Source organism: Euleptes europaea, chromosome 13, assembly GCF_029931775.1.
Source record: "Euleptes europaea isolate rEulEur1 chromosome 13, rEulEur1.hap1, whole genome shotgun sequence".
NCBI lineage: Eukaryota > Metazoa > Chordata > Lepidosauria > Squamata > Sphaerodactylidae > Euleptes > Euleptes europaea.
This window is the reverse complement of record NC_079324.1, coordinates 51,451,388-51,478,829: the sequence shown is the minus strand read 5'-3', so window position 1 is coordinate 51,478,829 and position 27,442 is coordinate 51,451,388. Positions and strand designations below refer to the sequence as shown.

Below are 27,442 nucleotides of genomic sequence, written 5' to 3'. Positions count from 1 at the left end.
GAATTGCAAGGGGAAAATAAGAAATAACAGCCACAACCTTCTGAACTTTTAAGGGCAGATTATAAGTCTAAGGTATTTTTCATAAATTCTGACAAGAAAAAAAAAAGAAACGGCATCCTTTAAAGTATATTGAAGCAGTGATTTTAAACAAAGAAAGCAGAACTAGAACATCTTAAATTTTTAATCCTTTCTTTAGAGGTTGCCTAGACCACTTTTGATTAAGAAACTGTAGAAAGTTAGTAACAGCCACAAGTTAACACCGAAAGGTGGCACTTGTCAATTTTCCAGAGAGTCCTGCTTTGTGGGGTGTCTGAAATGCACTGCTCCAGATCTTCTATCACACACTGCTGACATCAACTGTGCCAGAGTTTAGTCCACTGGTCGCTTTTCACCATATTTCTTTGTAAACTCTTCAGCGTTCTTACAGAATTTTTTACGGTCCTTAGAGTATTCTTCGGCTAGGTCAGCCCGAAGTGGGTGCTCGGGCTGAGGATCGTTCACCAGTGCGATGAGGGACTGGATTACTGTCAAAAGAAGCACAGAAGCTGTTAGAGGGGAGGGGGGGAAAATAAGCATTCCTTACAACGCAATCATTAACGCTTTGGGGTTTGTTGTTTCTATGCAAATAAAATCTAACCCATATGTATTTATTTTAAGTTATATGCGCTTTTTTTGGTCTGCTTTATAAGCTGCCAAAGACATTGCAAGACAAAACCAAATAAAGAACACGACTCAGAAGCAAGCATTCCATTCACTTTTTAAAATATGCTGACTGAGTGCCCACAGAGGACACGCTGGCACCCTTACAAATCTTGTCTGATAGTCCAGTTGGATAGCCTATTAGCCTCTTGCAGCAAAATGAAACAGGAGTCCAGGGGCACCTTATTCTAGCACAAGTGTATGCAAGTCAGAGCTCACCTCTTCCGATGCATATGCGTAAGCTTACAAAAGCTTCTGCTGGAATGCATTCTGTTAATCTTTAACATGCCACTGAGCTTCTGTTTAATCTTGCATGGGGAGAGTGTTACAGAACAAGGCACCCCCACGGAAAGTTCCCAATTTCTAAAGGTGGGGGCACCTACAGTAGGGCCTCTGAAGCAGCTCTTATCAAGATCGACTTGGTTTGCAGAGGAGAATGTCGTTTGGATGCGGAATAAACAGAACTGATTAAATTAAAATTTAAACTGCAATCCTAAATCTGTTGCGGTGCCGGAGAGGAGTGCTGGATCTGAACCAGAGAAACCTCAGGTCAAAACCCACGGTCCACTATGACATTCACAGTGTGATCTAAAGCCACCTGCTTTCCTGCTCTCTGTCTGATCTACCTCACAGGGGTGTTGTAAATAAACAGGAGGAACAGGTTGCCAAGCTTCATAGATGGGATCAGATGTAATAAATAAGTTCCACTAAGCTGTGGGGCTTGTGTTTGTGTGTGAAGTGCTGTTAAACTGCAGCCAACTTATGGTGACCCCAGCAAGGGGCTTTCAAGGCAAGAGAGAAGCAGAGGTGGTTTGCCATTGCCCTTCTCTGCAGAGCCTTCCTTGGTGGTCTCCCTTCCAAGTACCGACCGAGACTGGGCTATACCATGCTGCCTTCTCTCCTGATGTGGGGCTTACCTCCATACAAATCACACCAATTTGGGGATCAGTGTGTGGTCCAATTACACATGCTACTCATGGGATACATCGCATGTTTAAAGGAACAGGTATGTTGATCTTTCTCCTTCATGAGAATTGGTGGGGGAAGCCTTTGTGAGGAGGAGTTCTGTGTGCACACAGGAGCTTCTGAGTATGTAAAATTGTTAAGATTGAGGCTAACTAATTGAGAATCAATGCGTGAGTCCTGTTGAAATGAACTGCCATGGGCCTTTTAACCTGTGTTGCAACAGACTCCTAGATAGCCTCTGGTTATCTGGCTAGGGCTTCTGCCGATATACTGAACGAAGCACAACATGTTGTCCTTTTGCTTCCTTCTACTTCAGCCCAACAACCCTCAGCATGTCCAGCCAACAGGTTCTGCGCAGAGCAAAAGCTTGCGAAACCTATGAGCCAATTAATTCAATTCATAGCTATCACTGAAACCTTTTTAAACATAGAGCTAGTTGCTTTATCTAACTTAAAAGACCATCCTGCCGGAACGCTTGTTGCTTCCCAGCCTGAGAAACCTGCAGAAAAAGATGGGCACAAGAAGTTTCTAATGCGCTGAAGCAAAGAATCCAAGTACAAATGGAGGCTCTTACAATCTGCTAAAAGGGTTTCTTAGCGCTGAAAAAGCTGCGCAAGCCATGAGGGGGCTGGTGCAGACATTTGATCGCAAGCTCTTGCAATATTGCCGCAAGACAGCTACGCCCTTGGCTATACTGCTGGTTGGCTTTGGTGCCAACAGTGCTATTCATACGCTATTAAATGACATCGTATGAAGAGAAGGAACTGAAAAGGAAGCCAGGAGAAACAGCTACACGCAGCGGTCACTTTCTGCTCAAAACTGCTATCGAGATTTATCTCCTTATCTGTTTGCAACATGCTGAATCAGTGATCGTGACGCACCCAAGTGCTGCCAGAAGTGCGTAAAGAGCCTTGGCAACGGATCCAGGACTCCGCCAGAGATCAGATAGGTGACTCGAAACCTGACGAAAGGCTGTCTCAACTGTCAGATACCCATAATGAAAGTAACCTAACATTAGGATAGTTGTGTATTTTTCTCTTTTAAAAGGCTGTGCAAACTTCTAGTGTAGAGCCCTGAGGAAAAATGACGCTTTTCTTTATTGCACATTAACACCAAGCACATGGAAATGAATATTATCAAGATTTTTTTTTACCCAGTGAAATTTACTGAGGATGCACAATTATGTTCAATTACTAAGAATCAGGGCTGACAGCTGCAATTACAGTGGAATCCTAAAAAAACAGTTACACTCTTCTAAACACACTGGCTTCAGCGGACTTAGAAGGGTGTGCAATGCTGTTTAGGACTGCAGTGTGAGTAGATCAATCTGTTAAATTATATTATATAGTGCATGAACTGCCTCAACAGTTTCTCTGGACTTCATATAAACTTGTAACAGGTCCCTGCATGCACAAGTTCCCATTCCTTAAAACAACCTTCTGAGTCATAAGAGAAAAAAAATTTGTTTCTATAATATGATAAATAAGTCACATCATGGCAATAGGCTTGCAATCTCCTGGAACCCTAGTAAAGTATACCCCCCCCACCCCCAAACACACTCAATGATTGGCCCTGCTTAGAAAGCCGGCAAAAATATAGCTGCTTGGAGAATGGCAGAACACTGTCGATTATATTTTCCAACAGACTTTTCTCAAAGCAGTCCTCATTTAAGGAGGAGGCGAATCATATATTTTTGCATTTCCTGCCTCTCATTCTTGTTATCCCATTTATAAAGATCAACATGGATCAGTACACACAACACGTGCAATCTCAGGCATTTGTGTGTGTGTAAAGTGCTGTCCAGTCATAGCTGACTTTTGGCAACCGAGGAGGGTTTTCAAGGCAAGGAACTAACAGAGGTGGTTTGCAGGTTCAATATGCATAGTGAACCTGGTATTGGCTATGCATATCGAACCTGGTACTTCCCCTGCATAGCAAACCTGGTATTCCTTGGTGGTCTCCCACTCAAGTACTAACCAGGGCTGACCCTGCTTAGCTTCTGACGAGATCAGGCTAGCCTGGGCCATCCAGGTCAAGGCCTCAAGGCATTTAATCCTCTTTAATTCTCGCTAACATTCAACTTAGTGGAACGAAGTGTGGTTATCCACTGCAAGTCTTACCTTGATCAGTTTTGGTGGCTGGCTTCCAGTTTTCAGCACTAATTACTGGCAGACAAACCTGACCCTTTTCATCGATGTTAGGGTGATAGATCTTTGTTTTAAATGTAATCTTAGGAGGTTTGAATGGATACTCTGCTGGAAAGTTGATTTCGATTCTGAACGCACCCTTATCATACGGTGGATTGTCCTGCAAAGAGAAGGTGAGATGGTAAGAACTGCACAATATTGAGAAAAGTAAAATTTGGAGGGATTATCTATGGCAGTAGTTCCCAGCCTTTCGGGGGTGGGGATCCACAGCTCCAAGTTTTCTTGGTATTGTGACCCACTTAAAACAACAACATCAACAGACCATGTACAAATCAATAAAAATGGCAAAAACCTGGGTCCCACTTCCACAGGCTTCACAAACCACAAGTTGGGAAACATTGATCTATGGAACATGTAATTCAGAACTGTGAACATTCCTGTAATAAACACATTCTCTCTGTAAAGAGCTAATAATTTTTACCGGCTTATAGTTTTAAAATTATGTGCTAAAAGGGTAACTTGTATGATTTGCAGCAAAGATAACAAGTGCCCGATAAGGAGGAGTATACTCTATTAGGACTGCATTGGGAAGCACTTGCAGAATGAACTGGCGACCCGAACCTGGAGGGGGTGCCTTATGCTGCTATTATACACTCTGTGGCTTATCCGAATAAACATCTCTCCTACAACAACTGGTTAACAGAACTACTATGAGATGGTCACGGGGCATAGCTCAACAGGACGCTTTCCTTATTGTTCTTTTGTAAAGTTGAATGGCATCATAAGGAGCTCAGATTTGATCAAGAAAAAAATGGTGCTATTTACTACTGAATACAACCGGCATTCTGCAAGTGTGGATATTTACTTATTAACAAGATTTCTACCCTGCCTTTCTGCCCTTCAAAGGGCCACCTAGGCAGCTAACAAATTAAAACATGCCAATTACAATCTCTTCTTAAAAGCCCTTAAAACCAAGGCACGAATACATCATTAAAACCAGAGCTTAAAATAAGAACAAAAGATTAAAAAACGACAGTTAAAATATTGGGGAGGAAGGAGGGATCATCGCAGGAATGCCAAGCCATTGAGAAAGTTCCTCTTTCAGTCCAAGGCATGCCAAAGTGTGTAATTGGAGAACTCTCTTGTCCCTCCATTCTGTCACACTTGCCCCACTTTCAGATTCACATTCCTGGCTACTACTGCAAGCACCCTTCATTCAAAGACAATTCAAACAGATACAGCAAACTCCTACATAACAGTTTTACATTACATGCACAGTTTTCCTCACACAACTACCACTGTCCATTGTTCCAAACCCCATGGTCCATGGTTCCAAACCATTTGCCACTCAACATTATAAACTCTTTCTCGTCCACCCACCCCCATCTCAGACTCTTCCCGTGTCTCCACAAAACCTTTTGGGAAGTCAAAGCATTAGAGAAGAAGCAGGAGGCTTAGTATGAGACGCACTGGGCCTCGAATGACCGAAATTCAACTGTCATTTTCACTAGGTAAAGAGCTTCAAACCTTACATTTACTTCTTTTTGGTTTGCATAACGTAAATACCATAAATCAAACATGCACGCAAGAGCATATTAACATAAGAAAAACCCCTAAGAACAAAGGAACAGATGAATCCATGGAAACAGTGACTGCCAGCATCCAAAAGCAGACACCATTTGAAATCATTAGAGAAAGGATTAAAAAACTATGCAGAACATGTCTTTATGCATGTAAGTCAACTGGCTAGGAGCCAAAGAACCATGCAACGAATTCCACGCACCCAAGGCAGCTTGGCGCTTACATGTCCCGAATAAGCTACTCACTCCCCAACCAGAAGCCCTTTCAAAAACATTACGTGACATGGAAGCAAGGGGGTGAGGAGATGCTCAAAGAGGAAAAAGGTCAAGAAAAACAGAGTGTATGAAAACTCTTGTCTGGTGCCCTTAAAAGATCCTCTCTGGATTTGACTCTTGTATGCCCTTAGCTTCATTAACCTATACTGTTCCACCTCAAAGGGGACTGAGAACTGGAAAAGAGCTCGGGACAGAGCAACAAAATGGCTCGGGGATGTGACGGGAACATTTTCTTTACAAAACTGAAAGATAAACAGGTTTTGCCACCAGGAAAAAGCAAACAGGAGGCTATTTACAAGAAAGCATCGCAAACGGCCCTCCTGGCTTCCCTCCCCCGCCATATTTGAGGAAACTAACCACAAATTTCACCAATCGCAAAAGCGCTTTGCTCATAAAAGCAGGTCCAACAATGCAAGAGATGAGATTCCTACAATGGAGACTTCAGGGAAGCCTCTTAACTTTGAACAACCATCTAACACAGTTACTTGCTCATATTGCCCTGAACTGGATAGCCCAGGCTAGCCTGATCGCTAAGCAGGGTCAACCCTGGCAAGTATTTGGATGGGAGACCACCAAGGAATACCAGGGGCGTGAGGCGGAGGCAGGCAATGGCAAACCACCTCCGAACATCTCTGGCCTTGAAAATCCCACCTGGGGTTGCCATAAGTCATATGTGACTTGACGGCAAAAATCCTTGCTCATACTAAAGGAACTGACAGCGTTCTATCTAGTTCCTACATTTTAATCCCACCCTTCTTCCCAAGAGCTCAGCCTGTTCTACAGGTTCACTCTTCCCCCATTTTTTCCCCATAACAAACGTGTGAAGTAGGATTAGGATGGGAAAGACAATGAGACTAGTGAGCTTTGTGACTGAGCGAGGATTTGAACCTGGGTCTCCCAAATCTTCGTCCAACACTCTACCTGCTATGCCACATTGGCTTTCTGAGATGTGTGAGTGCTGGAACCCTTAATCAAGGACCTGCCTGTATTCTTCTGGTTCTATTGATTCTCCAGCACACATGCTCCTGGAGTATAGTTTTTGAGGATCTAAGATCACGTTATTCCTCTCCTAACAGACTGGACTAGTACCTCTGTGTCTGAGTTAATACCCTATTTATTTAGTGACAGTGATCCTAAGGTTACATTGGCAGTGGCAAAAATTATCTCAGTCCTTATATCCCTTAAACAACAGATTTAGAATTACCGTATATACTCGGGTATAAGCCGACCCCCCAAATTTGAGGCCAGAAAAGGGAATTTCTTATTGACCTGCGTATAAGCCGAGGGTCAATAAAAAATTCCGGCCGCCATTTTAGAGCGCAGGGCCCCTGACCCAGGTCGCCCTCCCGCCGGCCTCCCGGGCCCTCCCAACCCACCCTGACCCCAGTGCCATCCAAGGGGGGGGAGGGGGAAGAGCCCCTGAACCCCCTACTCACCGGGAGAGGTGGCGAATAGATGGCGGCGGCAGCGGCGCGGCCTTCCTGCGCCAGCAGGAGGCCCCTCCAGGCCGCTGCCGGCCGGAGGAAGCCGCGCGGGTGCGGCAGCCCGGCAGGGCCTCCTGCCGGCCCAGGAAGGCCGTTGCCGGCCGGAGGAAGCCGCGCAGGTGCGGCGGCGGCCCGGCCTGCAGGGGCCTCCTGCCGGCCCAGGAAGGCCGTTGCCGGCCGGAGGAAGCCGCGCGGGCGCGGCGGCAAGGGTGGCGGTAAGTTCCCCCTCCCCCCTCTACCGTATTGATCCGCGTATAAGCAGAGTTTGGCTTTTTCAGACCTTTTTTTGGGCTGAAAAACTCTGCTTATACGCGAGTATATACGGTATGCCGCTCAAGATTTATGAATCAAGGAGTTTCTAAGGGAGACAGGAAAGGAAGCCATAATCAGTCACGATACAGGCTCCAATACCTCTCCTGCCGACAGATCTGTTGGCACAACTTCTGTTGTAAAGTTCAAAGTCTTCAAGATAAAACCGTGGTTACTACAAGAAATCAGGGCAATTAGGCTAGATGGCTATCGGTAACTTAGTCCCTCCCTTCCCCACTCCCCACTGTGCATAGGAATATGCCTATTTAGCATTCAAGCCAAGTACAGAATTACAAGTGCAATACAGCACATCGTGACGCATACCTCTTTGGGTGCTACATTTTGTCTTCTGACAAAAGGAAGCCCCAAGAACAAAGCAGATTGATATCAAGTATCTTCAAGTATCCTTAGCAACATGTCACAACACAGAACAGATAAATTTCGTGGCCAGAAATTGGTTATTGGACTCATGCTGCAGCACTTGATCAAATTGCTCAAGCACTCGTGACATGATTCATCTGACTAATGAAGATTTCTATGCAACTCAAAAGTTGGCATCCTATTACGTTAACAACCCGGTTCGATATACCCCACCTAACCTACCTACCTCATCAAAACACCGTCATTACTGAACTGAGATGCTTACTGGTGGTGGTGGAAAGTGCCATCAAATTGCAGCAGCCAACTTACGGCAACCCCTCAAGGAGTTTTCAAGACAAAAGGTAACAGTGGTGGTTTGCCAGTGCCTCCCCGCTGCAGAGCAACCCTGGACATCTTTGATAGCTTCTCATCTAAGTATTAACAACAGCCAACCCTGCTTAGCTTGAGATCTGATGAGATTGGGCTAGCCTGGACCATCAAGGTCAGGGCGAGCTGCTTATTCCTCCTCTTTAAATAGCATTTAAGCAATACACAAATATTTAAATCCCCTAAAGCAGAGTTTGTCCAGGCATTTCAGTTTGAGCAACTCAAGTTACCAGGAGTTTCCCAAACCATGGTTTGGAAGTTAGCTCTAAACAGTTCTCCTGATTCTGACAACACAGCCAACCATAGTTACCACAACTCAGAAATGAAAGAAAGGATGGTGTACAAGCTCACTGCATTCGGCCAATCCTCTATACCCTTGGAAATTCCCAACTAATTGAGTACTATCTACCGATTGGAAAGCAACTGCCAAGGTCAAGTAAAGGCTCTCCCTGAATCCTGCTACCAAAAGATCCATTTTTCTGTAGTGTAAATGCCAGTGAATGTGGGACCCCTTGGGCTCTGCTACTGAACTGTGGGCTCTGCTACTGAACTGTGGTCCTCTGTGGCCAAAGATACCCCCAGTGCCAGAGAGAGACGCCATGCTTGATCATCAAAGGCAACTCCTGTCCAAGAGACCCATTCTACCTCCCCCAAGTCCAAATTTGACGTACCTGTTGGGACTGCAGCCAAGACCAGTGGACTGAAGTAGCCCCATCCCCCCCCCCAAAAAAAATATTTTGGGAAAAATCCATAACATTACAGAACAGTTTTCCACTCATGATGAAGGGCCCTAGAGACAAGTTCTGAGTTAGGTGAAGGTTGTGTCCTCTAAGGCAACTCACTGGTGTCAAACTGAGGGTTCTGTTCATGTCCGGAACTGAGCTCTATCATGGTGAGCCTTTAGACCTTGGCCTCAACCAATGACATTAGCAAGCACCAGCACCTAAAGGCTTCTGGAAAGCCTAAACACAAGAACAACTCTGGCATTTAACTTTTATTTGTAAATACTGCTTTTTACCTGTTACTCAAAAGGGGTTCAAATAACACCCCAAGAGGAAATGCATTTAGAACCATTATAATCTTAACAGGAAGTACCAAGCAGGATGGGGCTAAAACTCAAAACCACAGTTTCAACTAAAAGGCCAGTCAAAACAAGCCTATTTTCAACTTTCTCCAAAACGATATAAACATTGGGACTTAGTGGGCCTCCTGAGGAAGACAGTAGCTGAAAGGGGGCTGCTTTAGAGGGGCATTCACAAGCAATGGTGCCCTGACCTGGGCCTCCCTAGGGAAGAAGGGGAGGTTTCCTGTAGGAGAGGTTGTTTCCTGAGACACCCCATTTTAAAAACCACCTCTCCAGAATTCTGTGATGAGAATGAGGTGGGCAGATCATTCTACAGAACTCCTGCCAGTGAGTCTGCCCATACCCACTGACAAGGTTAGGCTTGAAAGACTTGGATATCTGTTTTGCTCTTTCTGCAACTGCATCCCTTCCACGTTCCCTCAACAGCTCCAAGTAAGGAAAGCAGCTGCTCTGGCACGGAGGTGGGAACCCCTTTGGCCCACTCAGCTCTTGTGGCAGCCCTTGTGAGGACCCTCGGGGCTGCTGCTGTGCTTGCGGCCAGATGTCACTCGCACAAAGGCACCATTCTTGAGAATGCCACCAACATGCTGCTGCCCTGATCTGCATCCATGCAAGAATAACCTGGTTGCGCGCTTGGCTGCAACCCTTGCAGGGGAGGGGCTGTGGCTCAGTGGTAGAGCATCTGCTTGGCATGCAGAAGTTCCCAGGTTCAACCCCCGGCATCTCCAATTAAAGGGACTAGGCAAGTAGATGATGTGAAAGACCTCTGCCTGAGACCGTGAAGAGCTGCTGCTGGTCAAAGTAGATATTACTGACTTGGATGGACCAAGGGTCTGATTCAGTATAAGGCAGTTGAATAAAAAAAGGGGGAAAGAAACTTAACCTAAAAAACCAAAAGCTGGGTACCCAAGGTTGGGTGTAAAAGGTAAAATTATAAAATAGAAAAATATTTTTATTTTATTTTTATTTTAAGGCACTTAAAATAAAAATATTCTCGGTTAAAATATTAAAAATTATAAAACAAGGCACAACGGCAACTCATAAGGTTGATAGACCTAAACCACACAGACCATACAGTTTTCGGCCTACAGACCTTCATCAGTGGTCAAATAAAAACTCATATAATGCACACACAAGTATTAAACAAATGTTTGACCATATATAGATAGATATCTTTATTCCAGCCCAGGCAGGTGTATAAGATGTATGAACAATTTCGAAGTAGAGATCCCTCTAGGTAGAATACCTATAAGTTTTTCTACCCTGGGCTGTATTGGTCTCTCATACAGTGTGCGCGTGCCAGTATCAATCTTGTAAAGCAGTCTGCATATATATATGTTTTTTAAAAACTCTGATTCCACTGCATACTCCTCTTATGAACATCAGGTGTTGGCAGGTGACATGGTACCCACAGACACCATGTTGGGGACCTCTGAACTACATTATGTACCAATTGACCCCTGTCTTTAGTGCCTTGCTCATAAAAACTATTTTAGGAAAACACCTCAACCATCCTTTAGTGTATGTTTATATACACTGCTTGTCCAGGAAAACACAACCTTGCTTTGATGCGTTCATCTGCCAAAAGCCAGTGTAGTGGTTAGCGTTAGAGTAGGATCAGGACTCGAATTCCCTCATGGTCATGAAGTTTTCTGGTTGACTTTGGGCTAGTCACTCTCAGTGTAGCTTCTCTGACAGAGTTGTGATAAGGATAAAAAGAAGGAGGGGGAGAGAAGAGACCACTACATAAGCCTCCTTTTGTTCCCTGGAAGAAGGGCGGGGGGAAACGTTAATACCTGAAGAGGTAATAAATGATGGAGTCTCCAGAGGGTGCTAGAAACAATCCCACATTATTTATTTACAACACCATTTTCTCAGTTGAACTAACTCATCGGGTCAGGTTTCTTTCCACATATAGTGCCACAGCACTGTTTTATGCTAGCAATACCTATTCATTAGCCCAACTGGTGTTGTAACTGATAGTCTACAAGTCTTGAACAATTCTCTAGCAAATTCATCACCATGTACAGATGACCTGTGTTTTGAAATTCTTAAGAAGCCGCTTCCATACTCACAGGAACAATAAGCCCTTGCCAAGTCAATAAGTTAGCTTCGTCAACTTGGATATTACGGAAGTTCTTCATTCCACATTTGCGGATTTCTTCAAGCTCCTGTAAATCAAACAAAGCGGAAGGCCAGGTTAGCAAGAACAGCCGGCAAAACTGTTTGCTACGGTTCACAGGAAATCTCAAGTGTCCATCTGAATTCTTCTTTTCATATTGAATAAAGGAGTGAGTCAGTTGCTAAAAATACAACTTTTGTACATGGTTAGAACATTTGTATCCTGTTTTTTCCCATTCAATCTTCTGACAGCAGGTTGGAAACAATATAAAAAGTCAGCCACCAATTAAAGTGAATAACAACAAAATGTATACAGCAACATTTTCACTCATGGGAGAAGGGACAATCATTAACATTGCCCAAAGAAGATGCAGAAGCCTTCTGAAAAGGCCAACCTTTCACTCTCTGTTGAAGGATGAGCAGGGAGGAAGGCAAGCAAGTTTCCCCAGGAAGTCTTTAACAAGTGCAGTGCCACTGCAGAAAAAGCCCTATCACTTCATCTTGAATTTCTAATGGTGAAGGGACACACTGCAGACCCCAGGTATTGGCCTGACATGTCAAGTCATACTGATGGAGGTGATCCTTATAACATATGGATGGAAACAGTCCATATGACAGCCCAGACCATTTAGAGCATTAAATGCAAAACCAGCCCTTTGAACTGGGGCTGAAAAAAAGTAGTCAGCGCCATTAGAACGATATTAGAATTATGTGCTCTGTCTGGTGACCTCCAGTCAATAATCTATCCATCTGAACCAACCGCTGTTCCAAAGGCAGCACCCTGAAGAGCACACCACAGTAATCCAATCTGGATATTACTAGTGCATGACCAAACGCAGTACGTTCATCTTTCGCTTGAGTTTCCTAGCTACCCTGAACACTTGACTATCATGCACACAAACGCTCGAATCGATTTTCTTTACATTTCTCTTACACTCTTTTCTGCAGGATGCAAAACGATAATAACAACAGGTCACCCCCAAAGTTAAACACTTTCAAGTCCTATTGATTTGTCAGAGAGATTTATGTAGAGATGGGACTAGAAAGTGCTTCAGTCTGGCTGGATGGTGCCTTTGGCATTTATATAGCACTATCGAGTACACAATGAACATTACCTCAGCAAATCACTACAGCAACCATCTAAGTCAGGTCAGGGTTACCATCCCCATAATGCAAATGTGAGGCTGAGATCTATAGAAGTTTGCCACCAAATGAATGGGGTAGAACGATTTAAATCAAGCTTTAAAATCATGCAGAAACGAAGAGATCGATTTAATCATCTATTTACATCAAGCTTCTCATTATGAAATGCAAGTATCTCCCAAACAAGCAAACATACTAACTGGTTGCTATAACAAAACAGAACACTGGTTTGCAAATGTTATACCACCCAGGAACATAACCCAAAACTTCTGGTTGCGCAACCTTTTGCCCTACGGAGTTGTATCTGCTTAGAGGCAGATTTCTCCTCAGCTCTCCCTACTTATGTGGGGATATGAAGCAAGATCACTTACTTGAAGGCTGGGGCTATGATTGTGTGCACACCTAGCGGGAAGTCTAATTGAACAAAACAGAATTTATTTCCACACAGGATAAGGCTATAAGTGTCCAGAACTTCTCAGAAGCAAGAGTTTCTCACTGCTAGGCAAACAGTGTTTTCCGGAGATGGCAAGCCAACATCCATGTAGCTGGGCTGGCAGTTATAAATGTTCATGATTTCAAACTGAACATACTGCCCAGTACAGCTAGACATAAAAATTCATCCATACAGGCTCAGTGAATAATACTCGTGGCATCTCCTGGATCTTTGCTTCTCTGGTGACCTTCTAGTACCTAGGTCCTTATGCTATAACCATAGGCAGTTCATGTGAGGGAGGGCATCTTGGCCATCTTCTGGGCACAGAGTAGGGGGTCACTGGGTGTGTGTGGGAGAGGTAGTTGTGAAAATCCTGCATTGTGCAGGAGGTTGGACTAGATGACCCTGGTGGTCCCTTCCAACTCTATGATTCTAGGTCCAATAGGAAGTCCACAATAATAAAAATACATGATTATGACACAAGCAATGCACAATGTACCTTTTCCTATAGTTCTCTTTTACACAGAAAGCAGCCATGGACTCAATGGCTTGGTTATACACAACAGCAAATTATAAGATGCTGTGATGTAAATAAGTTCGGAGGTGGAGGAGAAGAGGTTGATACCTGGGCTTATATGCTTCTTCCTTTCTAGAACGGTAAAGGCAGTTCCCTGTGCAAGCACAAGGTCATTACTGACCCATGGGGTGTCATCACTTCACGCCATTTACTAGACAGACTTTATTTACAGGATGGTTTGCCATTCCCTTCCCCAGTCATCTACACTTTACCCCCAGCAAACTGGGTACTCATTTTACCGACTTCAGAAGGATGGAAGGCTGAGTCAGCCTTGAGCCGACCACCTGAAACCGACTTCTGTTGGGATCGAACTCAGGTCGTGAGTAGAGCTTTGACTCCAGTACTGCAGATTACCACTCTGCGTCACGAGGCTTCCCTTCTACCCCCTGACAAATGGTCAGATAATTAAATGCTTCTGAGGAAAGCATTCATTTGTTGTTGTATCCTGAACTATTTAGAGCTGAACTGAACATGTGTACTGGATTGCCATCTGATCCAGACAGAAATCTCTTGCTGGCACTATCAGGATTATAATTAGAGCCTGGAGGAGATCACATCCTTCCACTGAGTCCTCCCAAAAGAAGTGTTGTTGGGGCACTCAGAACTCTTTCTAGTTGTGGCAAGCCTGGCTAGCACAGGAGAAAAGGGAGCAGAGGAAATCCCCAACACTTCCTGACATCAGTAGCTAGGCCATTACTAAGGAAAACAACATGCAAACACACCCTGTTGCTTTATATCACACGCACAGCCTGTCTTTCAGCACAATGATTCTCAATTATCAGAAACTATTAATTCAACCAATGCCAGGCAAAGAAAACAACAACAGAACTATACCACACCCAACACCCAACTAAAACAACAATAAAACAAGTACAAAAGCCCTATGCAAAAAGATGAGTTTTTCACAGGCTCCAGAGCCGCCAAACAAAAATACTGTATCTACTTGAAAGGAAGATGACCATGAATGTAAGACAACACCCTGCCCACTAAGTTATACACAAGTTTTTTAAAAAAATTATCAGACAAAACTGCAACTTGTATGTGAATGTAAAATGACCCCCTCTTTTTTGGGATGGCATGCATGGGGTGGGAGGAAACCTAGCCCTCCATTTAGAATAATAGAATTATAGAGTTGGAAGGGACCACCAGGGTCATCTAGTCCAACCCCCTGCACAATGCAGGAAATTCACAAATACCCCTCCCCCACACCCCCAGTGACCAGAAGATGGCCAAGTGCCTTCCCTCTCATCATCTGCCTAAGGTCACAGAATCAGCATTGCTGACAGATGGCCATCTAACCTCTTCTTAAAAACCTGCATCATGGACATGCAGTATAAAAGATATTACCCAAACTTATCAGAACAAATGGCACTAACAGCACTGAGAGATTCATCACGCCACATCTTCCCCAGGCTTCACCTGGGAGCGTTCACCCTTCCCATACCAAGAGGCCTGATCGTCAATAATATGATGACTAAGTGGGCCTTGAGCATTAAGTTCTCTGGCAGACCAGTCCGAGAGAAACAATGCAAAAACACTGCTTTTCTCCACTGACCCTCCTGCCCTCCCAACCCAAGCACTGACAATATATGCAAGCAGTAGCAGACACAGCTCCCCTTGCTTTCCAGTTGCACCTGTACCATTAAGAATCTCTCTCCTTCTGGCGACAGGCATCCCTGCTCTAACAATTCCCATTTCACAGTATGAGAACTCTTTTACAGGAAGACCTAACTTAATTAGACCACAGCAGTCACTGGCCGATACAAGATTAGAGGTTAGTACTAAAAATACCCTGTCAGTCTGGTCTTCCCACTGATGTCTGCTGTCACAGTGTATTCAACCGATAATAAAATAGTTTTTCATATGTCTTTCGCTGCATCATCAGTGAAGAGCACAGTGAAAAGGCACACCACTGGAAATCCGTTGTATGGCTTAATGTAAGGTTATGTACAAAATGCCAATTGATCAGCTAGAATGTGCAATCAAATACAGTAAAAAAGTCTGGGGTGGCACGCTTTAAATAGCTGATTAATCTCATAAGAAGAACCCTGCTGGATCAGACCACTAGTCCATCATCCTTTCTCACACAGTGGCTACCCTGCATACTATGGAGGGCCAACAACAGGGCATAGAGGCAATGGATGGTCTTCCACCAATGCTGCCTCCTAGTACTAGAATCCAGAGTTTTCTGCCTCTGAACATGGAAGTTCTCTTTAGTCACCATGGCTTGTAGCCGATGGACCTAGACTCCATAAATAAATGCAAATACGCTCAAGCAAATGGATAGACAGTAGCCACAGAAATGCAAACCTTTGAAATGCTTTGAGTTTCTGTCGAATCCTTCTTTTGCTTAGAAGCCTAATCACTTCTGTAGCTATACAGTACCTACTCATAAACCATAATCATGATCATAATAAACCAACGAGCAATTCCAAATCAAAATTAACTTAAAGGACTTCCTGGTGATCAGAAAAAGCTAACGCATGTGAGCATTTCTGTATATGTAATCCAATATACTACTTCTATAACATAAAGGAAATAAAATTCAACATTATGTACTTAGAATGATGCTGTATCATCTCACACACACACCTCAACAGTGTCTACATGCACAGAGTCTAGTCTGAGGCACTGCCATGATATGTAATGAAGTCCTTGCCTAGGCAGTAAACAGGCTAGCACAGATAATCAGCCTGACTCAAGACAATTACAAGGCCTTAGAACAGGGGTGTCAAACATCCGGCCCGCGGGCCAGCCACTCCCCTCAGTCCTGATCTAGGCCGGCGAGCCCACTACAGCATGGAGTGGCTGACATTTATGTCATATCTGGCTCTCGCAACAAATGAGCTCGACACCCCTGCTTTAGAAGGTAATACAAAAAGCAGCCCAAGAGGCCTTTAAGTGCCAATATACGGTCTCAGTCATTCTCGAACGAATACCAAAAGCTCACTCAGTGCTGAACTGGGAATGTATAACAGGTTGTTTTTTCTTTGATTAAGTTCAGGTTCACATTGAAAAATTGCTAATGGAAGTCTCATTAGCAGTTCTGCCTGCCTGGGAGCAGCTGATACACCTCACACAACCAGTCTTTTGTTAACATACCTTCATTGGGCTTTACTTGCCCCCCAGGACTCGTACTGATGTTCCACACAAACTACAGAATTGCCTTCACACTAGGTGTGTGTGTGTGTGTGTGTGTGTGTGTAAAGTGCCATCAAGTCGCAGCCGACTTATGGCAACCCCTTTTGGGGGTTTTCATGGCAAGAGACTAACAGAGGTGGTTTGCCAGTGCCTTCCTCTGCACAGCAACCCTGGTATTCTTTGGTGGTCTCCCATCCAAATACTAACCAGGGCTGACCTTGCTTAGCTTCTGAGAGCTGATGAGATCAGGCTAGCCTGGGCCATCCAGGTCAGGGCTCACACTAGGTAGCAACACCTTTATGGGGGGGGGGGATGAACTGACCACTACCAACTATTGTATACATCAGCCTTTTCACTATCCCATTTAGATTAGCAGCACAGATTTAGAATTTGCCAGTGTTTCATCCAAATGAGAAGAGTGAGGCCTGGATTGCCATAGTCTGTTGCCAGTGGAGAATGAGACTTGGCTGACAAGGACATTTAAGCTGTCAAGACAAGAGGATAGTCATTTTACCATTAGATAAAATTTTGGAAGGCAAGGAGTGGCATATGGGAAAGTGGGTCAGATGCTGTAGATACAGGAGATGGAAGGCACAGCAGAATTAGACAGGCTATTTTTAGAAGTTAACCACTCGTGCTATCGCTGGCTTCTTTCCCCACCCAAACTGGCGATTCCCCCCCCAATGGAATATTGTGTGTGCAACTTCCGGGCCACCTGCTGCTCTCTTTACCCTATTTCAGTTTGATGCCCCTGACTTATAATTTCAGTGTAAGCAAAAGCCTATACATCAAGCTGACACCGGTCATGTCTATGGAGGAGTCCTACCACACACAAGTAAAATATAAGTGATCAGAGGCCTTCCTGCTCTGCACTTTCAATAGAGATTTTATTACGAAACAGAGGTGTCCACCACTTCCTCCAGGAAAACTACGTGAACTTTATAAATGTGTTCTACCTATACACAAGAATGTCTGTGCTGGGTCAGACCAATGGTCCATCTAGATCAGTGGTTCCCAAAGTGGGCAGTACCACCCCGGGGTGGTGGTATTACCTAGGGGGGCACTAATAGGCAAGGGGGCAGCAGGGGGTGCTAGAGGTGGGCCCCTTCAACTGTGTTGTTCACTAATTTACAATAGATTAAGCTATGGCACCATGCTGGTAAATTTGGTGGAAACTATCAGAATTCCCCACCCCCACCCCCAGATTTTGAAGAGCTGGTACCACTGGATCAAGTTATCAGTTTTGTTGAATAAATTTCATCTAAAAGGTTTTAATATGATTTTGAATAGATGTGCAATTAATTGTTACTGTTTTGAAATTTTATTATTATCTTCTTTAGTGAGTCATGCAAACCCCTATTTTGAATAATGCTTATTATAGGATAGGGGGCACTGGGGTGGAGTTTGTGGAACCAAGGGGGTGGTGGCTGGTAAAGTTTGGGGACCACTGATCTAGATCAATATTTTGTCTGCTAAGATCATCTCTCAAGTAAGGAAGCCACAGCCTTCAGTTTGCAAGACTTGAGCAAGGCTGTCAAGTGATAGGATGTTTTGGAGGTCATTAATTCATGTGTTTGTAAAGTGCCATCAAGCAGTTGCTGACTTATGGTGACCCAGAAGGGTATTCAAGGCAAGGGACTAACAGAGGTGGTTTGCCATTGCCTTCCTCTGTGTAGCGACCCTGATATTCCTCCCATCCAAGTACTAACCAGGGCAAACCCTGCTTTGTTTCTGATATCTGACGAGATCAGGCTAGCCTAGGCCATCCAGGTCAGGGCCATCAATTCATAGGGTGGCTATAAATCAGAAGCAACTTGACAACACATAACTAATACAACAAACTTCACAGAAATGTGCAGAAGGACACAATGGTAGTGTCTGCAATCTACCTCAGTCATTAATTCCATTACCCAGTATTCTGAAGTACAACCTATCCATAACTTGCACGAGTGTCTACTAAGACCAATAGACCTGCCTGCCATTTATTTGGGTAATTCTTGTCTATTCTAAATCAGTGTATGTTAAAAACACAAAATCATGTGGAAATGAGTTCCACAGCTTAACTCCACATTAGGTAAGGAAGCAAATCCTTTTGCCTGCCTTAAACCGATTGCCTATTTTAATGAGCAACTCCTGAGGTATTTTCATCCCTGCTTAACCATTCCCACAATGCCGACTATGGTCTCAATTGCTGGCTCTACTTCAGAATGTGCAACTTGTTCTTCAGGAAAGATCACATGGCAAATGTATCATGTACCAGAAGGTTGCCAGGAGGTAACTATGGATGTGAACATTGGAACATGGCTTGTCATTTGTGATTTTTTTCATGTAAGGCAAAACAGCAGTTCAACATACTTGGGTGATAACATTGAGAGAGTAAAAACTGGCATACGCTTGCTAGCCATCTTTACCAGGAAAACCTTTCAACCTCAATTATTCACATCAGCCATGCATCTTTCACTCTGCACTTTGTCCGTCATTTCCTTTTCAGGAAGCACATTCAGCAAATTATGAATCTCCACCCACCAAATGAATGGTATACTTCAGATGTTTGCAGATTATCTTAAACGTACTTACACTAAGATCCTCTTTGGCTTTCTTGTTTCTCAACCTTGAGTACAATCACATTCTCAACTTTTGCGCTACAACCACAAGGCACATTTTTCCTGGGAAAAGGAAAAGTAGGCCCGCTGCAACACATGAAAATGACTGGAAGCCGCACATTGTTGCAGGTCAGGTTTTGCTACTCCTAGATGGAAAAGTGAGCCAGGAATACTGGCCAAAAAAGGAGAGTTAAGAACTCATCAACTTTTTGCTAAATGGAGAAGCTGAAGAGGTTAGGAAAATGTCCTGTCATCTATTTTATCTGTGAGAGGAAACCCCCCCCCCAGCATTTTCACTTCCAATTCTGAAGTTAATAACTATACATATAATAACAGCCAGCATTGTGACAAGCATTTAGAACATTTATTAATTCTGCCACACACCCTTTGCATGTTGGTGATTATGTGTGTTCCAAATGGGAGATAAACACATAGATACACCCACCCCACTTTACATACATTTGAATGTTAATTCATGCTGATGTACAAATTTAAAAATAGCACATCGACAATATGATGGCTGGGCTAAAGCAAATGTATTATCTGTTTCAAATGAACAGGAAAAACAAACTAGACATTCATCCCTAAGATTGTTTCACATGAGCCATGCTCTGCTTTGATTTTTGAACACCTGAAGTTCAAGAGCAACTGTTTGCATATGAAGCCTCTATTTATCCCCCAGTTCTACACACATTGGCTAGAATTTACTTCCAAAGAGAGTATTCAACAACAGAACTGTCAATTTTGTAAAGTTTGAGGCTTCAGGAGCAAGCCTTTATAACTTGCCATCTTTCGTTGTGTTCTTAATATAGGAGACAGTCATTCTAGTAAGTATTAATCTCATTACTTTCTAGCCAAATGTGCTCCTCTGTTCCAGAGTGAACTTGGGCAGAGCTGTGGGGAAGACGGCACAGCCACCCAGTCTAAACTCAGCAACCCAGAAACAGAAACAAATACACACGAACCAAACAGGCTTGAGTGACCTTGGTAGAATTACTAGGCAAAAGCAGAGAAATCTCACCAGTGAGTCAACACACTATTTACAATGGTAGGAATACAAATGCATACCATTAATGTTAGTAACATGGGTGTGGCTGGAGCTATGCAAAAGGCTTAGTTGTTGAGTAAATGTTTGATGATGCAGTTCAAGGATACAGCAAAGAAACCTGGTTTGCTTTCTGTTTTCTAGTTCTATGCATTACTTTTGGACAGAAAGAAGAAGAGTTGGCTTTTATATGCCGACTTTCTCTACCACTTAAGGGAGACTCAAACCGGCTTACAATCACCTTCCCTTCCCACAGCAGACACCCTGTGAGGTGGTTGGGGCTGAGAGTGTGTGACTTGCCCAAGGTCACCCAGCTGGCTTTGTGTGTAGGAGTGGGGGAAACAATTCCAGTTCACCAGATTAGCCTCGGCTGCTCATGTGGAGGAGTGGGGAATCAAACCCATTTCTACAGATCAGAATCCACTGTTCCAAACCACTGCTCTTAACCACACCACGCTGGATCTCAGAAATTCAAAGACAAGCTGCTTTAACATTTCAAATATAGCTGTGACCTGAAGAAATGATCTGGATGGCCTAGCCAGCCCAATCTTGTCAGACCTCAGAAGTTAAGCAGGGTCGGCCCTGGTTAGTACTTGGATGGGAGACCACCAAGGAATACCAGGGTTGTTATGCAGAGGGAAGGCACTGGCAAACCACCTCTGTTAGTCCATTGCCATGAAAACCCCCAAAAGGGGTCGCCATAAGTCGGCTGCGACTGGACGGAACTTTACACACGCACATTGAAGAAATTAAAAAAATAGTGCTCACAAAATCCTGATTAAATCATATCACTTTGGGAGGAAAGTGACTACTAAAGTACCAAAGGAGCTGGTGCCACATTAATACCAAATTTTAATTCCAAAATGATGTGTTGCACACATTGCAGAGTATCCTTTATTGGATTAATTGTTCCTGGTAGTATGCAAGGTTTCATATAACACAGACGCCTTCATACAATTCGATGTTCTTTCACCAAACGTAATTTCATTATTTCATTGCCATTGAGATTAACATCTTGCCCCTACAGTGACTGGGGGGAGCATAGAAAAGGAAAAGAGAATTCTATGGACTGGTTCAGGGATGTTGTGAATACACGCCACATGAGGAGCTCTTTGTGTGAACTAGCAGCCTCATCACAGGTAGTTTACATATACATGCTGTAATTCTGAAATGGTGGCTTTGTTGAGAAACTGGGATGTTTATGTTTAGAGGAACCATGTACAAGCAGCACCTCCACACAAACCCACTGGCCCCCCACATACTTCATAGGTGCTCGTATGGTGGAATGCCACATGCCTGAACTAGCCCCATGCCACGAAGCAGACATCTCAGTGACACAATTCTATGAGCTGCTGACCAGCACAATAAGTTCGCTAGTCTTACGGGTTGCCATAAACCAGCTGTGACTTGATGGCAAAAAAAGTCCTCTGGTATACAATTCTGTGAGAGTCAGTGTTTCTTTTCCCACCTGGCAAAGCAACAAGCACCAGAGCAAGCTAACTGAGCCCCATTTCCCCCAAAACATTATTTGTTCTTGCTAGAACATGCCACCATCACAGCTCTGGTTGCTGTTAAGATGAGCCACAGCAGGCCAGTGTAGGCCCTACTCTATTCTGCAGACTTCCTTCATTCTTCAAAAATTTCCTGTGCTGGAGCTGTTCTCCAGCACTGGAGCAGGAGAGAAAAAAGCTACTGCCTTGATGACAGGCAGCCTGCAACTGACTCCATGCTTTGCTGCCAATATGTTTGGGCAATTTCAGCTTGTATGATGCAGACATGACACATTACACTGTGTTGAGGCCCAGATTTCCAGACACACCCAAGAATACAAAGAAGAAGTTGGTTTTTATACCCCAATTTTCTCTACCATTTTAAGGAGACTCAAACTGGCTTACAATTGCCTTGCCTTCCTCTCCCCACAACAGACACCTTGTGAGGTAGGTGGGGCTGACAGAGTTCAGAGAGAACTGTGACTAACCCAAGGTCACCCAGCAGGCTTCATGTGAAGGAGTGGGGAAACCGCCGCTCATGTGGAGAAGTGTGGAATCAAACCCAGTTCTCCAGATTAGAGTCCACTGCTCTAAACCACTACACTACACTGGAAGGAGACATTATATACAAAGTATTCTATGTAATGTAGGAGAATTAACGCTCAACCAGACAGTCAAGATGGTGACCTCCAAATACACATCAGCTTCCTCTACAATAGTCTTGCTTGCACACATTTGGAAGCAACAGCAAATGTAATTTATTTGTGGAAAACCTGTGTTTAGTCCACCCAACCACCCCCTTTTAAAGCAATCATTTGTACTCTATAGGTGGGGTGGGGACGCACATCGGAGAGCTAAATAAAACACAGGAACGCTTAGAAAGTAAAGGGAAAATGGTTGCCTAAGCTGCATTGGAAAAGTTGGCATTACTTTCCCAAACAGCAATATCAGCTATGAGAAACACACAACATCAACACAAAATCTTTACCAAATGGCACATCATCACTTGCAGAGAGTGGGTAGGCGCAGTAGCCTTGTTTGGCATTTTTTAAAAAAAGGCAAGGTGAGCACTCCTACACTGGAGTGATACAGCGTGGGAATGCTCAGTGACAAAAGCATTTAAGAAAAATAAACATCAAGGGAAAAAATCTCCCGAAGTGCACAGGCGTGTGGGTGAACAGTTGTGTCTGTTGTCACCAATCGTACCAAAGGCATCATCCAACAGGTGCACATGACACACAGCACTTGCAACAGCCGGGGGTGAACTTACTGCCTATCTGGGGTGGAATGATGATCATGGCAGCAATTTCCTAGATATAAAATATAGTTTCATTCCTAACTAAGAAAATGAAACAACTCTTAATGTAATTAGGATCCTGAAGGAAATTGTGCACATTGTTTGCAGCCAATGGGTGACAGATGCACATTTTACTGCACCAAAAACCTCATCCTAGGATAAAACCCTCATAGAAGAAAGGCCAACATTCAATTTCAACATTTTTTACATTCTTTTAGAGTCTTATACTTTGACACAGAGACGCTTACTATGACAAGATTTGAGAATCTCTGCTTTACTAATAACTAATTCTAACTACTTCAAATTCCCAGCACTTAAGGAGTATTTAAGAAGATTTGCAGCATTACGACTACTGAATTACTAGAAAAGGCTATTTATATAAAAGCACCGTAAAAGGGTACACTTTAAAATTTGCCATGTAATAGGTGAGAGATAAATAAATAAAATTTTAATACTTATTTCATTAATACCCTGCATTTCTCTCCACTGGGGACTAAGAATAGCTTTCATTGGTCTCCTTTCCTCTATTTTATCCTCACAACAACCCTGTAAACTAGGTGAGGCTGAAAGTAACCAGGCAAAAGAGGCCACCTAGCTAAAGTGGAAATTCGAACCTGGGTCTCCACGATTCTAGTCCAACACTCTAACCATTGGCTTTGCAGTGTGCATGTGAGATGTGATTTCCCTCTCAGATTCTGTACATTCTCTACTTTAGTATCCTAATTTGTATCTAGAACTATATGCTTATGTCGGTGAAGCCAATGTCAAGGGATAGTAGCTATTCATGCAGTGAAGCATTTTTCTTATTAAAAGAAGGCTCTTTTAGTCATAACCTTTATATCCACCCCAAAACGGTAAGCTTATATACAATCTAGTCAAGGTAACAGAAGTACTGTTTGGATGAAGCACGTCTATAGCGGATACCAACTTCAGGATCTGCGGCTGAGTACTACATGAAACTCCTGTACAAGCCAATGAATGTCAAAGTGAGACATGTTTGAGTCTTAAGCGCCAATGAGCAATTAACAGGCAGCAAAACAATAACAGAGGTACAGATTAAAAGACAGGTTAAAACTGCATTTTTCATTTGCACCATGAATAGCAGATATGATCAAACTGCTAATTACACCAGACTCTGGGGAAGAATACTACAGCTATTATGAGCTATCAGGATAAAAGAGATGTACGTTTCACTTTCCTTTTCAACAGAGTGGTGCTTTTTCCTGATTCACTCCAGAAAGCAAATGACGGTCACACCACCTCCACTGCAATAACAAACAGATGTACATGGGTGGTGAGGGAAGATTAACACACACATGCTGTGGCAGCATTTTGAATATCATGTGACAGGCAACCTCCTGAAGTTACCAATATTAGTGAGAGCCTGCACTTGTAGCAATGGAACCATAACCCGGAGAGCTGCAGAAGCTATCCTGTGATTCTCCAAACAGTTCATTTACTATTTATTATGTAATTTTCTGTGACTTTCTGGGCTGAAATACTTGGTAGTGCAAACATAACAGTACATAAACACTACTGTGACAGTCCTCAGGAAAAGCACTTTCAACATTTCGGGCACCATCAGTGAATGAGGCTTAAGAACAGTAGCCGGTTTCAGTTAATGAAAAATCCAAAAACCAAAGAAGATAGTTTCAGGCGGGTGGTCAGGTTGGTCTGAGGTAGAAGAGCAAGATTTGAGTCCAGTAGCACCCTAAAGGGTGACAAGATATCCAGGGTGTAAGCTTTCAAGAGTCAAGCTCCCTTTGTCAGGTATCTGATGAAGAGCGCTTTTGACTCTCAAAAGCTTATACCCTGGAAATCTGAACAGTCTTTAAAGGAGCTACTGGACTTAAACCTCACTCTTCTAAAATAAAGGCATAAGATACCTTTATCTTTTATTAGGGCCAACCAGAAGAGTTATGGAGAACCAGAAAGCTCACATCATTTTTTGTGATATTTTGATGGATCCTAATAAAGGATATTGCATGGCTTTTTGTGATCCAACCCATCTACCTGCACTTTCTATTTAATGAAAAACAATTGCTCCATACCCAGAGCAGCAGAGCTACCACTTTAGCATATCAGCACCACAACTGGTGGCCAAAATAAAAGAATTAAGAACCCAAATTTTTAATTTAAAAATTAATTTTTTAAAAATCTGACATATCAGGAGAATAAATTTTCTTGCAATAGGATTCCACCCCAATTTAAATTAATTCAAAACCTAAAATTGACTGTGCAATAAGGGGAAGAACCACAGATTACTCAGCAAACCAATAAGGGGAAGAACCACGGAGTCTTCAGCAAGAAACTCTCAGGTCATTTGGCAGCAGACTTCACTTAAGCAGAATCAATATAAAATAACACCATTATTGAAACATCCACAAACTTGCTGACTATGGCAAGATAATCTTACGTAAGATTTGAAATAATGCACACCTTAGGTTTATAATGAGGGCAGTCTCCTGATTGTAGCTGTCTCCTGACTGCAGCTGATAACTATACAAGTTTCAGTGGAATATTTTTGCTCATTTGTAAAAACAACTAATCAACTGTTCTGAAGCAAAAAAGCGCACTTTTTAGATGATATAAGCATGTATCATAGCATGCATCCTAAAACAGGCATTCTCACCAGTGTGACAGAGAAGGGGGGGAATGCATCTTCTAAGATGGCACTTGCCACCAACAGTTGTGCCAGTATTCATAATTATTATTTTTTGTAAACAACCTGTTTTCTAATTAATCAGGACACTTTTTTAGTTCATGTAAAGGTTGTTACTGATTCATTTATGAGCTGGTATAGCACAGAGGCTAGGAGAATAATCTAGAAGTTCCTAATTCAAATCTCACCTCTGACACAAGCTCACTAGGCAGCCCTGCGCAAGACGTGTTGTCTCAACTTCAAACCATCACAACTGCATCTGTAATATGGACACAATACTAACCTGCCTACTAGGGCTATTGTATGGGCTGCAACAATAATGAGTATAAAACAACATTCAAACTGTGATATAAATATCAACTACTACTACTATACACGGCAGCTTTATTAATAATGCTGGCATAATGCACTAGTTATATTGTAATAGTTTTAAAAGCTCTACTTGAGCAGCACTACCCATACAGATTGGCCCAAGAAACAAAACTCAGTAGTTTTACAGATAGACAGAAACTGAAGTCAATTACACCAGCAGCTTTTGCTGTTGATAGGTAAGGGGGAGGGAACTTTACAGCATGTGAACTGTGCACCTTTGAGAGTGTTCAGCACTTCCTGGATCTATCATTTGAGAAAGGTGACATGCTGTGAATGTGTTTCAGTAAACCTACTCCTTGCATAATTATTATTATGATAAAGTTTTTTTTAAAAAAAAAACACGTTTATTGCTTCCTATTTAGAGAGGTTTAGAGAAAGTGTGAGTACAATATACACATTTCAATCCACCCCACCTGAATCGACTTTTGAGCCCACTTTCGGTATTCCAACCACCACGTTTTAAAGGGAAAAGCAGTCACGCTAAAAGACTCAATTCCGAAATGCGATCGGGCCCCAGGAGAGGGAGATCTCCCTCTTGCCCCCCATTCAATTTTCGGTCCCCCAAGGGCTGTTTCCTGCACTTTCTGTGGGTTAAGGAAGCCGCCACCCACCCAAACACTCCGCCCATCCACCGTGGGCCAGGGGTACTGACACCTTGCCCTCTTCCTCGCGGCCTTCCAAGCGAACGGGTCGATCCCAAACCGCCCTCCCTCGCTCAAACGCGCACACAACCCCGGGGGGGGGGCGGGCAAGAGGCTCCGGCGGCGGCCACCCCCGGTCCACCTTTGCTTAGTCACCGCGGGAACCCCTTTTTGGCGAAAGGCGACCGGGCGGCTTGACTCCCTCCCTCGCGCCTCCTAGGGCCGGCTCCGGGCCTTCCCAAGGCCCCCAAACCTCAGCCCGGCGACCTCGTCGGGAGACCGGCCGGGAGGAAGACCACCCTCCGCCGCCGCGGCCTAGGCGCTGCCTCTTTCCCTCAGGCGCCGGCGGGGCGGCCCCCCAAGCGCCGAGCGGAAGCGGCCCCGCTGCCCCGAGCCGGCGGCGAGGAACCGGCTGCCGGCGAGGAACGGGAGCCCCCGGAGGCGAAGGAAAGAGAGAGCCCTCCCCGGCCGCTCCCCTCGCCTTCCCCCGGCCCTGCCCGGCTGCAAGCCTGGATGTTACCTTCATCAGCCTCCTGCTGGCCGCCATCTTGGATCTGCTGCCGCTGCCCCACAATGCATGGCGGCGGCGGCTGCGGGCGAGGCGGCTACATAGTCCCTGCGCGCT

General features: G+C 43.9%; 1 protein-coding gene across 1 annotated transcript; it reads right to left on the bottom strand.

Moving 5' to 3' along the window:
- On the bottom strand, positions 1 to 27,442 carry UBE2L3 (ubiquitin conjugating enzyme E2 L3). The gene is made up of 4 exons (XM_056859201.1): positions 27,338 to 27,442; positions 11,368 to 11,463; positions 3,786 to 3,972; positions 1 to 524 (listed from the first exon to the last, which is right to left on the bottom strand). The coding sequence occupies exons 1-4, from the start codon at positions 27,362 to 27,364 to the stop codon at positions 370 to 372; spliced, it is 465 nt and encodes a 154-aa protein (XP_056715179.1). The 5' UTR covers positions 27,365 to 27,442; the 3' UTR covers positions 1 to 369.